This window comes from Rosa chinensis, chromosome 2 (assembly GCF_002994745.2).
Source record: "Rosa chinensis cultivar Old Blush chromosome 2, RchiOBHm-V2, whole genome shotgun sequence".
Classification (NCBI taxonomy): Eukaryota; Viridiplantae; Streptophyta; class Magnoliopsida; order Rosales; family Rosaceae; genus Rosa; species Rosa chinensis.
This window is the reverse complement of record NC_037089.1, coordinates 18,703,783-18,721,688: the sequence shown is the minus strand read 5'-3', so window position 1 is coordinate 18,721,688 and position 17,906 is coordinate 18,703,783. Positions and strand designations below refer to the sequence as shown.

Here is a 17,906-nt window from a genome sequence, read left to right as displayed (position 1 = left end):
AAAGGAAGGAGAATAGATGAAGACAGACAGAACGTCTTTTGTAAACACATTATTAAAGTCCCCTTTAATGAGATTTAATCATGTTAGGTGGTTCCGTGGTTAGTTGGTATGACACTGTTGTAACAAAGACATGCCTATTAGCACAACTCGCGCAATTGGGTCCTCGTTTTTAATTCAAATTGGCCTATCATACAACATGGTCACGAGCAAAACGTTCATATCCATACTCAATCATATCACAAAATCTATTTTCACTGAAAAAAAATTGTCATAAAATCTATTTAATATATCCCCTTTGTTCTTTATAAATTATTATTATTTATCCCCCATGGTAAAAAAAAAAAAAATTTAAAAAAACGTTTTGCACACTATATATTATGTATCAAAATCATAACGTGGAACTTAAGTTTTTGGGTTGAATATTCAACCTCTATTGAAGACTCTGGAGTCATTTGTCTATATGTAGATCATTCTGTTAAGAACTATATAATGTGATTAAAATCTAGGGACGGAACTACTATTTTGGTAAACTTCTTTTTCATAAAATTCTATATGGCACCACCCCACCAAATATATTTAAATTCGTAAGGATAATTAAGTTAGGTTAGAAATTGTCACGAATATGAGGGCCAAAGCTTAGTCAAGTATACCTCACCTTGTCTTTGAGCTTATCTAATGAGGTTGAATTGACTTCTAGTGGAGATTATGATCACTATTTTTGTAAAATTGGATATCCACTTACCATATCCCATTACATCAAGGTATCATTCACATGATTCGCACATTACCCCATGAGACCAAAAAACCTTTAAATGGTTATGACCACGAGCAAAAAAATAATTATCATTGTAATCGATTGTGTATGTGTGTCTGTTACCAAAATTGAAATTATTTTTTGTAATCGATTATATGAATCAGTATTCTCAAATAAATTATATCCATCATGAGATACGATAATAATTCTCTAAAATTTAGACTCGCAGACTTAAGCAATCATTCCTCAATTAACCATAATTGTATTGAGTATGCTAATCCCATGCACAAGCATATCACTCAAAGCATTTTTGGAGCTTTGATATCACTCCAGGTATAAAACCTTTTTAATCGCTTCTAGGTAAACAAAAAGTCCTTTTCCAAACACCTCACTTTTTTCGACCAAAAAACAAACAAAACACCTCACTTTTACCAAAACCATTAAAAAAAAAAAAAAAAAAATTCAAAGAAAGAGCTTTTACTTTATAAATGGGACCGACACTCAACTGTAGCGGTAGCAGCAGGGCAAAAATTGCAGAATATACTTTGCTCTGTTCTGCAAAATCCTCCTTACTCTCTCTGTTTCTGTGCCTCATCATCACCACCGAAATCAAGCTCTTCAATTTTCTGGTCTCTCTCTCTCTCTCTCTCTCTCTCTCTCTGTGCAAAAAGCTATGGACTTTATTTCAGATTTTGTATTGACGATTGCTCTGTGTTTCCTGGTACCTTTCTTGCTTTGCTTCCTTTTGCCTGTGATTGTTGCTGTGTGTCCGAGCAGGGATGACCATGTGGGAAAAAGACGGGTTCTTTATGAGTGCAAGCCCAAAACTCATGAGTGGGAGAGTGAGGTAGGTAGTGGGTTTGTTGAGAAAGCTGTGGAAGGTGATGAGTTTTTGGGTGAGCCCAAGAAGGAAAGTTTGGTTCTTGAGGAGTTTGTGGATGAGGGTTTGGATGAAAATGAAGTTTTGAGAGGTGATGGAGTTGGTTGTTGGAAGGAGAAGAGTGTTGAGGAAGAAAGGTTTGATGGTTTGTGTGAGTGTGAATGTGTAGAGAACGTTTTTGATGAAAGTTCAGAGAGGTGTGAATTTGGGGGAGTTGAGTTTGATTTGGGGAAAAATGAAGTGGGGGTCGTTTGTTTTGGGGAGAAGAATGTTGAAGAAGAAGACTTTGATGGACATGGTGGTGTAGAGAACTTGTTTGATGAAAGTTGTGAGAGGCGTGAGTTTGGTTTGGGGAGAAATGAAGTGGGGGTTGTTTGTTTGCCGGAGAAGAATGTTGAAGAAGAACACTTTGATGGGCGTGTTGGGGTATGTGGGTATGTAGATTACTTGGTTGATGAAAGTTCTGAGAGGCATGAAAATGAAAATGGCGGGCTTGAGTTTGATTTGGACCAAGCAGGAGTTGTTACTTTGCCTGAGAAGAATGTTGAACAAGAAAGCTGTGATGGGGATGGTGGTGTGTGTCGGTGTGGAGAGAACTTGGTTGATGAAAGTTCCGAGAGGCATGAATTTGGAGAAATTGAGTCTGATTTGGCAAGAAATGAAGTGCGGGTTGTTTGTTTGCTGGAGAAGTATGTTGAGGAAGAATGCTCTGCTGGGGATGTTGGTATATGTGGCTGCGTGGAGAACTCGGTTGGTGCAAGTTCCGAGAAGCATGGATTTGGCGAAATTGAGTTTGGTTTGGCAAGAATCCAAGTGGGACTTCCGGAAAGTGAAGAGATCAACGTGTCAAAGTGTGATGGAAATGATGGAACTGATGAAGCCAAGAACAATGTAGTTGATGGTGAAGTTAATGAGGGGTTCTTCAGTGAGGATAATGATTGGGAGGCTATAGAAAGAACTGAATTGGAGAGGCTCTTTGGTGCTGCAGTGGTGTTTGTCGGGTCTAAGAGTAATGCTGATAGAGTTTCAAGTCTTGGGAGTGATGTGAAGATGAGGTTGGATGGGCTTCACAAGATTGCTACTCGAGGACCTTGCTTGGAACGCCAGCCTATGGCATTCAAGGTCTCGGCAAGAGCAAAATGGTAGCTTTTTAATTCTCTTGTGCCTTTGTTAGTGCTGTGATTATCCATCGTTCTATCTGAATTGTTTATGCGCTTTTGCTCATTGATTTCTCTAAATGAAGCTCTGTATGTCCACTGATAGTAATTCTTTGATGCGTCAGTTTATTTGATTTAGGACTTTTAATTGGTGATTTTCCTATGACTCCTATCAAGTAACACATGATAATATTACTGAAGATTCTGATATGTTAAAGTAGGATATAATGGTTTGAATTACATGAGTTAATTTGAAATTATTGATTGTGTCGGGGGTTAGTACTTTGTAGTATCTATTATTCGTTCTTTGGCACATGAAGAAGTATGACAAGGGGGAGGAATAGAAAGACACCAGTTGTTCTGTTTCTGTATCGTATGCATATATGCCTGTTATAGTTCTTGTTGGTTTAATTTCACCTTCCAAGTTCCAACTGTTGCACCTTATTAAGCAGAGTAAATGTAGAACTTATTTTGTGTAACTTACTGACATTTTTTAATGCTCATATGCGTAGAAACTTAAGGTACATATACATTTGCTCCGGTAAGCATATAAGAACATAGTTGAATGGTATCACACCAAGGCTTTCACCTCCACAATAAAGTTTAATAGCGAATAGTAATGATTGACATTTGCTTCTTCATGAAGTTGATAAAAGAAACTGGTTACCTTGTCCCAGGAATGCTTGGCAGCAGCTTGGCAACATGAGTGCAGAGGTAGCAATGGAGCAGTACATCACCCTTCTTTCAGAAAGTGTTCCTGGGTGGATGCAAGATGTCCATGGTGTAAGCATTTAACTTTTGAATCCTTAGTGCTAGTGCTTCAGTGGTTGTTTTTACCAAGCAATATAAGGTCATATTCCTTGCCTATTTCATTGGAGCAGGACTTTGCAAATCCCCAAGTATATGAGACGGTAACTGCTGATCTGAACATGTTGATTCAAAACCAATCAGAAGCTGCAGGTGTAAGGTGCTGAGTGTTTCCTTAACTACTAACCATAAGCACTTTCAAGATTTGGAAAACTTTCCCTAACAAATAAAAAGCTTTTCTGACTTTGCAGAGAAGAAGAAGAACTAAAGCCTGATGCTAAAGGTTTAGATGAGATTGGGGTGGGGGGTCGTAACTTGTTGAGCAAGGTATCCATTCAGTTAGTGGTGTATGTAAGTTTTCCTATAGTTAATTACTTTGTGTTCTGCTACATGGAAAATTTGGGTTGGCAAATATTGGTTCTGTTATTCCGTAACTGGTAATTGTATTTTGCAAATTTTAAATAGAATTGCCATGGTTTCCGTGTGCGCATTGACATGAAATTTTTTGTAATATAAACTGAGTTTTCAGTCATGGCTTGGAACCAGTAAATGGTTCAGTAACTCAAAATTCCATGACTAGTTTATTTTTTTGGTTAAACGTAGTTACTTGTAACATATTATCATTAAGTCCACCTAATATTTGCTGATTTTATTTGACTATTAAGATTTGGAATTCTTATGGAGTTGTTTAACCAATTTGGGAGTTTACCATAATATTGCTTTCAGTATCTTGGTTTGTTTCAAATCCAGGTTTTTGCCAATTGTTCATAAACAAGTCAGGCATCTTCAGGATAGCGGAGGTTGCCAACTACCAAGGCCAAAAGCTCGCATCAACAATTGGAAACTCTCAACTATGATTCGTACATATTGCATTGGTGTTGATAATAAAGATTTCAACCTTGTGTTCATGGTTTTAGATATATCCCACTCATCCTTTGTTTCCATCAGTAAGGGAATTGTATTTTCTCTTTTCTTTTTTCTCTTTTTGGGCTTTTAACTGAGAAGAAAAATTGATAGTGTAAACATCTCAACACAACTGATGGTATTGTACAACCAAACAAGCCAAAGAGGTTCCTTTAATGGAGTTATATAGTGTTGAAACTGCATTTCATGCTAGGTTAATTTCAGCAGTACTGGGATTATGTGAAGAGATTGTTAGTATGAGCTTGTGAGGTAATTCTTCTGACTGATGTGAACCAATGGAAACTCAGAGTGCGACTGTTAGAACTTATTCTCATTTCTAGGCCTCATCATATGGCCCTTGGGCCCAAAGCCCGCCCGGCCCGGCCCGACCCTTTTTAAAATAGGGTAGGGACATAGGGTATGGGTCATACAAATGAAGCCCGGCCCGACTCTAAAAGCCCGGCCCTAAAAATTAATATTATATTTTTATTATTTTCTAGTACAAGATTACATGTGTATAAAAACTATAGAAGTTCCTTTCAAAGAAAAAAAAAAACTATAGAAGTTTTGATGAAGTAATTGAATCTGTCTCTGTCATATTACAACTCTTAAATCGATTCTGGTTGTTTAAGGCCCAAAGTCCAAATGTCGAAGTCCAACTCAAGTAGCCACTTTAGCAAAAGCCAAACCTAGACGTCAATCGACCTAATCGAGTCTCTCTCTCAGACTCAAACATAGGCCACCTCTCTCTCACACAGTCTCTCTCAAACCTTCTGTTCCTTCGGAGTCCAGACAGCAAACTTATACTTCTCCGCCGCCAGCCACCACATCCGGCATTTTTGGACCAGCAGAGACTTGCGACTACTCCTTCAGAGTCCAGACCAGCAAACTTATCTTCTCCGCCACAGATCGAGACTTGTTCCGGCAGGCTTGCGACGACTCGGACCGCAGATCGAGGAGTAGACGGAGTCGGCGACGTGAGCTGAGGCTGTGATGTTGACAGTGGGGAGTTCCGACGCGATCTGAGGCAGTGGAGTAGACAACGTCAACGCACAAGGTGTGGACTTCGTTCCCAGTCTTCGTTATGCATCCACCGCGGACGCAGAAGGTGAGGACCTCGTTCTCGATTTTTGTCTGTTCTGGCCTTCTGGGTTTGAATCTATGTTTGAATCTCTCTCTCTCTCTCTCTCTCTCTCACACACACACACACAGTTCTTCCTTGATCTAGCACTCTCAGAGCGAAAACAGAGACCGGTGATCTCCTCAGAGGCCCCAGACTGTGAAGAAGCAAATTGTGAAGAAGCACCTCAAGCAGTTCAAGAGGCCCCAGACTGACAGGAAGATATGTGTCAAGGTGTGCATCTCTGTGTTATTTGTTCGTTCGTTTATATGTGTTTCGGTTTTTGAATGAATATGAATTAGATAAGACTATAATGGAAGTGTATGTATGTCTGCCTCGAATGTATTAGTAGTTATTCTGCTTGGATATATTGGTGAGGATTCTGTGACCTCCGGACCGTTGTTGTGGTTTTTGTCCTGAGGAATTATGTTTTAGCAAAATAGCTTGAAATGCTTATTTTTGTGGTATAGATGATCATGCCTAGTCGATTGGAGATTGAGGAAAGGTATGTGACTGTGTCTTTTGGATTTGATTTGTTTTGTTTGTGTTAAAATTGTGGTTTCAGTATACATGTTTGCACTTGTTGTTGAACTGAAATATATGTCCAGAAGCAAGCTTCTCTCAGAAATAGGTCCAGTTGCATTTATATATGTTGCTGAATTGAAATATGTCCCATCTGTTCATGATTGGATTGGAGTGCTTATGGTTGTTTAATTTGTGATTTATCTTAATTAATTATATGGTTTTCCTTTGCAGGTCCTTTGCAGGTTCTATATTAATTTTCATAGAAATGTTTGCTTACATGTTTTCAATTTTTGTAGCCTTAGTGGCTTAGTGCCTCTGTGCAAACCATGTTTCAGTACAGTTTTTGTAACTAAGTTTACCACTTCTTGTAAATTGATGAAGTCATGATGTCATGAACACATGAGCAGTTTTTGTATCAAAGTGCCAAGCATTGCTCATTTTTTGTAGCTTCTGTGGCTTAGTGCCTCTGCGCAATTTCATTTCAATTTCAAATCCACCACTTGATAAGTAAGAATGTGAGTTAGTTTATGTGGGATTTGTAGATATTTGTAATTAACTCAGGTTCTCAAATCTCTAGTATTCAGTTTCATATGTATATATATATGTACTGTAAAAGTAAAATGACAATTGGAATTGGTCTACTCATTTCATTCATAACCCCTTTATATAGGGATATGATTACAACGGAAATATCAATTACATTGATGACTAAATGCTGATTGAGCTGTGATTTGTAATTGCTTGATTCCCTCTTCGTCTGTTTCTTTGACAAAGGCACATAATGTGCTTTTCCTTTAACACTCCCCCTTGTGCCAAGTCAAAGACGAAATGGTGCATGAATTGTTGCCTCACTAAAAACCTTGCCAAGTAACAATAAAAACCCTTTGGGACAAAAATACACCTTGGTCGAAGGAAAAGAGCACTACACACCTTTTACATTTGAGTATGACATGTGTGTGTTAGACTCCCCCTGATGTCTACACCTCCCCCTGATACTTACATTAATCAGGGGAGCTTGGAAAGTCTTCGCATTCCTATGCTTTTCACATGTTTCTCAAATATGGCCTTAGGCAATGATTTGGTGAACAAATCTGCCACATTCTCCTCAGACCTTACTTGATTCACTTGAATCTTGAGGAGGGCCTGTTGTTACTGATTGTAGAAAAACTTTGGCGATATGTGTTTTGTATTATCACCCTTGATATATCATAGCTTCATCTGTTCGATGCAAGCTGCATTATCTTCATAAATGCAAGTAGGCTCTTCAGTGGTAGAACTCAAACCACTAGTCCCTCGAATATGTGTGATGATAGCTCTTAACCATACACACTCACGGACCACCTCATGTAGAGCGATGATCTCTAAGTGGTTCGAGGAGGTAGCCACAAAGGTTTGCTTGGTTGATCTCCAAGATATCGCCGTGTTCCCAATGGTGAATACATAACCATTTTGGGAACGACCTTTATGTGGGTCAGAGAGGTACCCAGTATCAGCAAAACCAACCAAAACGTCATTTGGTGTTTCAGTATAGTGAGTGGCGCTTTCGCCATCAACATTTCCTTTAGGGATTGCAGTTCCATATGCGGTCCCTCTTGTCTCTCTGTAGGGAAAGAACAGTCCCAAGTCAATGGTTCCTTTTAGGTATCGAAGATGTTCTTGATACCATTCCAGTGACGCTGCGTTGGCGCTGAGCTAAATCTAGCTAACAAGTTCACTGAGAATGCAATGTCTGGTCGAGTAAATTGGGCTAAGTACAATAGTGCGCCTATTGCACTTAGATAGGGAATTTCAGCTCCCAACACCTTTTCGTCATCTTCCTTTGGACGAAATGGATCTTTCCTTGCATCCAAACTTCGACCAATCATGGGAGTGCTAGCAGGATGTGCTTTGTCCATGTTATATCGCCTGACTTTTGGACATATGCAGACTGGTGGATTAGTATTCCACAAACTCGGTGTTCTAGTTCAAGGCCTAGATAGAATCGAGTTTTCCCAAGATCCTTCATCTCAAATTCGGATTTCAAGTAGTTCGCGGTTTCTCTTATTTCATCAAGAGTACCTGTTATGTTCATATCATCGACATATACTGCTACAATTGCAAATCCGGAACTTGTTTTCTTTATGAATACGCAGGGGCATAATTCATCGTCCTTATATCCCTTCCCAATCAAGTAGTCACTTAGACGGGTATACCACATCCGCCTGGATTGTTTTAATCCATAAAGTGAGCGTTTCAACCTAGTTGCAAACGCACTCCGTGGTTTAGAGTCACTTGACTTGGGTAATGTAAGGCCATCAGGCACTTTCTTATATATCTCTGAATCTAGATCCCCATGAAGATATGCAGTAACCACATCTATGAGCTGCATTTCCAGTCCTTTGGAAACTACTAAGCTAACTAAGTAGCGGAACGTTATAACGTCTATTTTGGGAGAGAATGTCTCCTCGTAGTCAATTCCAGGGCGTTGTGAGAAACCTTGCGCCACAAGGCGAGCCTTGTACCTTAGGACTTCATTCTTCTCATTACGCTTTCTGACAAAGGTCCATTTATGGCCTACAGGCTTTACACTTGGTGGGGTTAGCACTACCGGACTAAATACCTGTCTCTTTGTCAGAGAATCTAATTATACCTGGATTGATTCATTCCATTTAGGCCAATCTGCTCTTTGTTGACATTTTTCAACAGAGCGTGGTTCGATATCATCGTGCTCTATGATTCCTTGAGCAATAGTATATATCATCAATGTGTATGGAAGATCTTTCTATCAACTCATACGCACTCTCGTAATCCTTTGAGATTTCTTTGTTCTCTGGAATCATTTCAAACATCGGAGCGTCTTCCAGTATTGATTCATGGACATAACTATAATCAGAGATAATCTCATGAGAGGGATTCTATACATTGATGATTGGTTTGTGCCTTACTCACCCTCTTCTTCCTTGGGTGAGTGTCAATCGAACCAAGTGACCTCCCCCTCTTCCTTGGGGAGCCACGGCCTCAACCACACCTCCACTAAATGCGGTTGCAGTGCCTCTATCTGCGGCACCGTGCCCCTTGTTGGGGACTTCTAACCTTGCAGGCACATTTGCAGCTGATATATGTGATCTCGTCACTTTTGCGATATCAGTAAACGTATCAGGCATCGCATCTGCTACATTCTGAAGATCGATTATTCTTTTCACTTCACTTTCACTTTGTGAAGTGCGGGGATCAAAATGAGACAGAGTGGGGACAAACCATGACAATTCCTGTCGTTCCCTTGGAAAATCCTTTTTCCTATCTCCCCCTAACGACGGGAAGACTGTCTCATCAAAGTGACAATCCGCAAATCTAGCAATAGAGAGATCGCCTGTCAAGGGTTCCAAATAGAGGATAATTGTTAGGGATTCGTATCCAACATAAGTACTTAAGCGTCTCTGAGAACCCACTGTAGTGCGCTGTGGGGGCGCAATAGGCATATATATTGCGCAACCAGATATGCGTAAGTGTGAAATGTCAGGCTCATATCCAGTTACCAACTGGTACGCAGAAAATGGTTGGCTAGCAGTGGGTCTGAAATGAATAAGTAAAGCTGCGTGCAATATTGCATAACCCCATGCAGATATAGGCAGGTTGGTGCGCATAACCAATGCCCTAGCCACCATCTGTAGCCTTTTGATGGTGGCTTCTGCGAGACCATTTTGTGTATGCACATGGGGTACAGGATGCTCTACATCGATCCAAATAGATATGCAATAATCATCAAATGTTTTTGATGTAAACTCTCCAGCATTATCAAGCCTTATAGACTTGATAGGGTGATCAGGGTGGTGAGCCCTTAAACGTATAATCTGTGCTAGGAGTATTGCAGCATTTCTTGTGGACAATAAAACGACATGTGACCAGATTGTCGAAGCATCCACTAGAACCATAAAGTACTTGAATGGTCCGCATTCTGGATGGATAGGTCCACAGACATCTCTTTGTATCATTTGTAAGAATGGAATGTTTTGTTTTGTATCTTTAGCATAGGAAGGTCTCGATCCTGTTTTTGCTAAAGAGCAGGCTTTGCAAAACGAGTGATGTGCCTTTGAAATAGTCAATGAGGCATAATGGGAGGGAGGTAGTGCTTCTGGTACTTCAGAAAGCAATGACTGCATTTGAGCAATCCTAGAACCGACACCATGCAATGTGGCGGATTTTTCTCCCATTTTTCACTCGAAAGAAGGGATGTCCGTGTGAGTTCTTGAAAAATACGGATCATCATGTCACGACCTCGGTGCCATAGGCGGTCATGCAAAAGCCTGTATGAGTCAGTGTCCCACATTTCATTGTTGGTGACAGTATAGGATTCAATGATCCGAATAGTAGTGAGGTACAATCCACTAAATTGACTCATAAGTTTCTCTAAGATGTGTTTCCTTCCACAGTCATCAGATGTAATATCAAGGTATTCAGTTCCATTCTCACGGTGTGTTTTTACATGATAACCGTTGGCACAAATTGCTTTGAAACATTAACAAGGTTCGATTAGCTCTTGGTGCATACATAGCGTTTTTGACTTTAAATATATCTCAGATTCTTTAGAGTAATTTTATTTTAGTAGAATGATAATCTTTTCATTCTAATAATAATTTTTCCTCTAGATGTATTGCTTTACATCTTTATATTGCAATTTAGAACCATGTAAATATGTGTATAGAAAATAAATTTGAATAAATTCAGTGCTTCAGAATAAAATTCGAAATTTATTAATAAGCCAATGATGAGCAAATCAAGGTCTTTGTTCAGAAATCTAATTCATCAAACCATTCTTTAAGACCAAACAATAGTCTAATTAAAAATGAGGCATTATGCCTTCACAACTATCTTTGGAAAATAAAATGAATAAAGCAGATCAGTCAAGATTGAGAGCATCCATTGACTTAGCAAGTTCCTCTTTGCCATTGAAGTCTGCAATTGTAAGGTTGACGTTTAGGTCATGACCTTCTTCTTCCATGTAGTGAGCCTCTTGTTCTTTAGACTCTCTATACCTCTTGTAATTGGCTGCTACTCTGTTGTTTGCTTGGCAGTTCTTGTACCAATGCCCAATGAATCAACACCTATAGCATGGTTCATTGTCAACTCTTTCCTTTTGCATCTTGTTTCCATGATCCCCATGTCCCTTTCCACGTGGTGCATGGTTGCCACGTGGGTAGGGATCAGCACGTCTAAACCCCCTTGCATTGGAGTTATTTCCACCTTTCATTTTTCCATAATTAGCCTCGGGAATTTTCTTTGTCTCAGTGGGCCTGGCATTGTTATTTAAGAGAATCTTATTTTGTCTCTCAGCCACTTGCAGTAGGCTTATCAACTTGCAGTAGGCTTATCAACTTATTGAAGGTTGTGATTCTTTTGTTGTCATAATCCAACTGATACTGGTTCGCTAGTATAAAAGCTGAATTAGGAAAGGTGGTAAGAGTCTTGTAGATCATATCATCTTCTGTGATTTCCCTTCCACAAAAATTGAGACGTGCTTTTAAGCGCAACAAGTCCTTGTTGAAGTCATTGACCTTTTTATAGTCAAGCAAGCGGATTCCATTCCACTGAATAGCTAGTTCTGGGAGTAAAGTGTCATGAATGTTCCCAAAACGTCCTTTAAGGGCATCCCACAATTCTTTGGGTGTCTTCAACTGAAGGTACTCCCAGCGTAGGCTAGGATCAATATGTCGCCTCAGAAACATTAAGGCATCTGCTTTCACCTTATTAGATAGTTCATCATCTTTGGGGTCAGTAATGGTGGCAGTGTAGTCTTTTGCCACAAAGGCAGTTTCCATATCGGAAACCCAACGATGGTACTCAAGTCCTTATGAGTCCAAAATGTCAAACTCAGGTCGAGTTGGATCAGCCATCTACACAAAACAAGAGGGAAGATATAAATTACGCAGTCATAATTAAAGACATCCACGTGAATTATTTTCCAAAAATATGAATTATATTTCAAGACCAAGATTCATAATGGTCACATTTTTTTCCGATGCTATGTGAAAATACTTTATCACAGTAAGTGTGTGTATAATGCGCATGAATTTTCATTATCATGGCAAAATGGAGTTTATATGTTGTATAGCATTCTAAAAATAAGCATAACACATTTAAACATAGCATAAATAAACTACATGGCATGCTCAAATTTCACACATATACAATAAATTATATACTATACATAATAATTAGCAATAATGTATCATACATAAAATAAAATAAAAACAATAGCATAATATGAAGGCATGCGTAGGAATAATTATATGAGCGTAAATAAAATTCACAAAACATGCTCACAATTGCATAAATAATATATAGGGGAAATTACTGGTCACTCCCTGTACTTTTAGGGAGTCGACAGTTCAGTCCCTGCTATCCTAATTTCGACAAGTTACTCCTCAGACTTTCAAATCTCACACAATTTGGTCCAAAATGACTATTTTGCCCCTCCCTTCCTCTTTTTGTTTTTTATTTTTCTCTCCTCTCCCCTCCTTTCTTCTAAAATTCATAATTAATTCATACGAACTCCGATATTTGCGTTCCATATATGTACGAGATCGTATCGATGAGCTCCACAACTTTTATGAAGAAAGTTTTTCCAAATTTTGTATGTATAAAAGTCAATTTTCACAACCGCTCCAAATAACATTCGTTTCGAAAATCCACTTTCTTCTAAAATTCATAATTAATTCATACAAACTCTAATTTTTGCGTTCCATATATGCACAAGATTTTATCAACGAGCTCTACAACTTTCATGAAGAAAGTTGTTCCAAATTTTGTACGTATAAAAAGTCATTTTCACTACCCCCCTAAATAACGTTCGTTTCGAAAATCTCCTTTCTTCTAAAATTCATAATTAATTCATACAAACTCCGATTTTTGCGTTCCCTATATGTACGAGATCGTATCGATGAGCTCTACAAATTTTATGAAGGAAGTTTTTTCAAATTTTGTATGTATAAACAGTCAATTTTCACGACCCCCCCCCCCCCCCCCCCCCCCACCACAAAATAACACACACACACACTCTCTCTCATTATGCACATTTCAACCCAAGAAATATCAAATATTTGAATTATGAATATTGAGACTATTTCATAAGTAGTTGTACGAGAAATTCGGTTTCGTATCAATTTTAGTTTCGAAATGAACGTTATTTAGGGGGGGTCGTGAAAATTGACTTTTTATACATACAAAATTTGGAAAAACTTTCTTCATAAAAATTGTAGAGATCATCGATACAATCTCGTACATATATGGAACGCAAATATCGGAGTTCGTATGAATTAATTATGAATTTTAGAAGAAAGGAGATTTTTGAAATGAACGTTATTTAGGGGGGGTCGTGAAAATTGACTTTTTATACATACAAAATTTGGAAAAACTTTCTTCATAAAAATTATAGAGATCCTCGATACGATCTCGTACATATATGGAACGCAAATATCGGAGTTCGTATGAATTAATTATGAATTTTAGAAGAAAGGAGATTTTCGAAACGAACGTTATTTAGGGGGGTAGTGAAAATGACTTTTTATACGTACAAAATTTGGAACAACTTTCTTCATGAAAGTTGTAGAGCTCGTTGATACAATCTTGTGCATATATGGAACGCAAAAATCAGAGTTTGAATGAATTAATTATGAATTTTAGAAGAAAGTGGATTTTCGAAACGAATGTTATTTGGAGCGGTCGTGAAAATTGACTTTTTATACATACAAAATTTGGAAAAACTTTCTTCATAAAAGTTGTGGAGCTCATCGATACGATCTCGTACATATATGGAACGCAAATATCGGAGTTCGTATGAATTAATTATGAATTTTAGAAGAAAGGAGGGGAGAGGAGAGAAAAATAAAAAACAAAAAGAGGAAGGGAGGGGCAAAATAGTCATTTTGGACCAAATTGTGTGAGATTTGAAAGTCTGAGGAGTAACTTGTCGAAATTAGGATAGCAGGGACTGAACTGTCGACGCCCTAAAAGTACAGGGAGTGACCAGTAATTTCCCCTAATATATAATAAAATATATATGGCATGTTCAAAATAAAGTATAAACAATAGCATAACATGCTTAAATATAATTATGTAAAACATAAATAACAAGTCATGCTTAAAAGAATCAAAATTATCTAACTAAACATGCTCAAAAGTTCTAATTATAAATAATCAAATATATCATAGTATGAAATTAAATAAATAAAAGAGAACATACTTGGTTTGGAGAAAATAAAACAATCCTAGCGCACGCGCGTGTTGATGCAGGCGTGCGTATCGATGTTTTTGGGCTTGAGAAAAACTGGGCCGCTTCCTCTTTTTTTTTTTAGCAGTGGGCCTCAAAGCCTTATTTTTTTTCTTTACTTTTTTTTTTTTTTTTTTTTTTTTCTGGCCTGCTAGCTTTTTTCTTTTTTTTCTTGGGTCGTAGAGCCTTTTTTTTCTTTATTTTCTGAGCTGCAGGGCCCCTTTTTTTTTTTCGGGGCGGCTCTTGCTTTGGGCCTGATCCGCTCCTTTTTGTTTTTTTTTGTTTGTTTGTTTGGGCTCAAGGCCCCTTTTTTTTTTTTCTTTTTTTTTTTTGGGTCAACAGCCCAATTGGAGATGGACTCGAATCGGGTCGAGGGCAGCAACGGGTCGTTCGGCTGCGCCGGTCTTCCGGAGCCGGGTTGCCAGTGCAGACGAGTGCAGTGACGTCGGAATCCGAAGAGGAATCCGGTCTGAGAAGTTGGGTCGAGGTCAAGATCGGCGTTCCAGTGGCTGGGAATCCGGCGACTGAAGAGGACGATGCTGCTGTGGAGGGTTGCTGCTGCGATCGGTGCAGGCGGGGTTGATGCGCGGGGGGCGCTGGGCTGTGGTTGCGGCCGGATGCGGGGCTGGAGGTTCGAGCGGAGGCGCTGGGCGAGGACCCGGGAAGCCGGTGGGTGCAGAGAGCAAATTTCTCTGGGCTGGGTGAAGGATCTGGAGGGGCTGTGGTCGCCGCTGGTTGTGAGAGGCTGGGCGGGGGTGCCGGGGCTGGGTTGGGCCGGAGGCCACTCGGTCAGATGGTCTGCCGGTGTTCCCTAGGGAGGGCAGAGGGCAGGGCTGCTGCAATGGGAGATGAGACCAGTCTGGACGAGGCCGGTCTTGGTCGGGGAAATTTTTTATTTATTTTTTATTTTTTTAGGGTGCGGCAGAAAAGAAGAAAATGTTTTTTTTTCTTCTAGGGTTTTGATTTTTTCTTTCGGGAAGAAGAAAGAAACTAGAGAATTGAGGTTTTTTTTTTTCTTTGACTATTGGCTCTGAGCGTGCTGATAACGTGTAAAAGTAAAATGACAATTGGAATTGGTCTACTCATTTCATTCATAACCCCTTTATATAGGGATAGGATTACAACGGAAATATCAATTACATTGATGATACTAAATGCTGATTGAGCTGTGATTTGTAATTGCTTGATTCCCTCTTCGTCTGTTTCTTTGACAAAGACACATAATGTGTTTTTCCTTTAACATGTACCTTTTTTTTTCCCTTCAGTTTTAGTAGTTACCAGAATTGTGTTTTATGTGAGTTAAACAAAGGCCCGGCCCTTTCCGCCCTTGCAAAACGGGCCTTAAGGGCGGGTAAGGGCTTACATATTGAAGCACTAGCCCGGCCCGGCCCTACCCTAAATTTTGTTGACTTGGTTAAAGTCCGGCCCGGCCCTACCCTAAGCCCTAAAATTTAGGGTAGGGCTGGCCCTAGCCCCACCCATGATGAGGCCTACTCAGTTCTATTGCTGTAAAACTATCTTAGCATGACAACATGTAAGCAAACATTTCTATGAAAATTTATGTAGGAGTGCAGCAATGATCATAATTAGCATATAGAATTGAAATATCATGTTTATCCTATGTATGCATATTGTATGAACTGTATATTATATATGTAAAACAATATAAATAAAATCAGCGTGCATCATCAGATTCTGCATTTAGGCTTGGGATTGAAGTCGCTGTATCAATCCTGTATCTGCAGAATACATAAACACCATAAAACAGACAGAACAAACTTACTTGACACAGTTGAGTTTTCCATCTTAGTCTTCTCCTGATTTCACCTTTAGCACTCTTAGTGATGTGACTAATTGATGAGGATGAATCGTGCATCAGAACGGACCAAAATATCTGATATATAAAGCATTGTTTTGTCAGTTTCTTCCATCAAGAAACTGACAATTCCTCCTGACTGCTTTTTCAAAAAATCAGATAAACTCATAACTGTATTTACGAATTTCAAATTCTAACAAATGTGATAAGTTGGACCAAAATGATTTTCTTAAGTCCTCAACTTATACTTGGCATTTGAATTCAAAACTAAACCATATATGAATATATACTTAGGTTCTTTACAATGTCGGGTTCATCAAATTTGCTAGCTTACAGCAACCATAAAACAATTGACAATGATCTATGCGCACTTGAAGATTGGTTCTATCACTTACAGCTCATTCAATCATCCACCACCAATATAACTCTTTTTTCCTTCTTTGTACAATAAGATCCAAAGAGAAACCAAATGAAAAGTTTACAATGATCAAGGAGTTATGTATTTGTGTGTGTGACGAGGGAACTCTGTGTCATGAAGAAATTGTATATCATTACTTCATTAGTATGACAGTTCATACATACAAGAGAAAATTGGATTGACAGAATTAATCAAGATCCTTAAACTATATAGGTTACTACAGAAGTGGTTATGGTGGTTATGATCTTAATAACATCAAATCAGTGGCAGGGTGAACATAGACGATTAAGGATGAACGGAGACGATAAACTGAACAGTCATATACTTTATCAAATTCCCCAAAGATAGAACAAAATCATAACGTAAATTAATCCCTTTTCAGTGGAATTCCTTTGCTATAAAAGCATGCATGAATTCACAGTGGATTCAGAAATATTGGGTTGGGTATCAGAAAATATGAAGGGAAGCTCAACATGGCACTTCTATTGTTTTGTGGGGCTAAGCAACAGCAAGTTTATCATTGGCCACAAGTATTTTGTTCATATGGTTAGAAATATCAATGACAAAGATGCATTCCACTTTACTTGTCAGTCAGGTGACGATACTATAGGTCCTCGTGAACTTGCTCCCAATCAAGAGTGCAAATGGGGATTCTGGGTAAGCTTCGGAACAAGGTTCGAGTGCATAAATTGGTACCAGAGTAGCAGCGGGGGTCCGAATCACACAACTGCGTCGTTGACACTCCACAATATGGTCGTGTTCATGCGATATGGAGCGCATGGGACACCGGAATGTGGTTGTTCAAAGGTTCCTTAATTGGTAAGAAAAGATTATTTAGTTTGTCGCAGTCGTTGTAACGAGCATGCACTCCTGAGCCTTAGCTTGGCCTCCTATATGATGTACCAATAAGAGATGTACTAATGAACGTTAAATGATCTTTCCAGAGATTCTTGGCATGACGAGTCTCTTTTAATTGATGGGAACCAAAGTGAGTCAAACTCATAATGCAATTTGATTAACAATCGAAACAATTTACAAAATCACATTATGAGGTTCTCTCTGTAACTCTTTTGGTTTGAAAATAATTAGCAATTGTCAACAATTTAATCACACAAATGAGTTCTATTAGTTGTGTGATTCATAAAAGAAATATACCAAAAAAACAAAATAAAAAAATCGATAGTGTTACATCTCAATTTAACAAATGGTAAGCTCCCCCACGGAAGTGTTTTCACAGTGGACATTTGCATAGAAAAAGAGAGTGGGATGGGGGAGGCTAGG

General features: G+C 38.9%; 1 protein-coding gene across 3 annotated transcripts; it reads left to right on the top strand.

Annotated features, from left to right (window-relative positions):
• Nucleotides 1-1,250: 1,250 nt before the first annotated feature.
• Nucleotides 1,251-4,720, top strand: LOC112187898. 3 transcript variants are annotated; one of them, XM_024326862.2, is made up of 5 exons: nt 1,251-2,776; nt 3,469-3,574; nt 3,673-3,758; nt 3,850-3,949; nt 4,349-4,720. In XM_024326862.2, exons 1-5 carry the CDS (start codon nt 1,428-1,430, stop codon nt 4,367-4,369), a joined length of 1,662 nt encoding a protein of 553 aa, XP_024182630.1. In that variant the 5' UTR covers nt 1,251-1,427; the 3' UTR covers nt 4,370-4,720. The 3 variants fall into 3 exon arrangements, with proteins under 3 accessions (XP_024182630.1, XP_024182629.1, XP_024182631.1); XM_024326863.2 differs by having other exon boundaries at nt 1,252-2,776; nt 3,850-3,925; XM_024326861.2 differs by lacking the exon at nt 4,349-4,720 and having other exon boundaries at nt 3,850-4,248.
• The last annotated feature ends 13,186 nt before the right edge of the window (nt 4,721-17,906 follow it).

What these genes read in the sequence shown, in the direction of transcription:
- LOC112187898 (XM_024326861.2), top strand. Translation starts at nt 1,428, where the DNA reads ATGGACTTTATTTCAGATTTTGTATTGACGATTGCTCTGTGTTTCCTG. An exon ending in GGATGCAAGATGTCCATGGT is followed by an intron (nt 3,575 to 3,672) that starts GTAAGCATTTAA and finishes TCATTGGAGCAG; the next exon opens with GACTTTGCAAATCCCCAAGT. An exon ending in TCAGAAGCTGCAGGTGTAAG is followed by an intron (nt 3,759 to 3,849) that starts GTGCTGAGTGTT and finishes CTGACTTTGCAG; the next exon opens with AGAAGAAGAAGAACTAAAGC.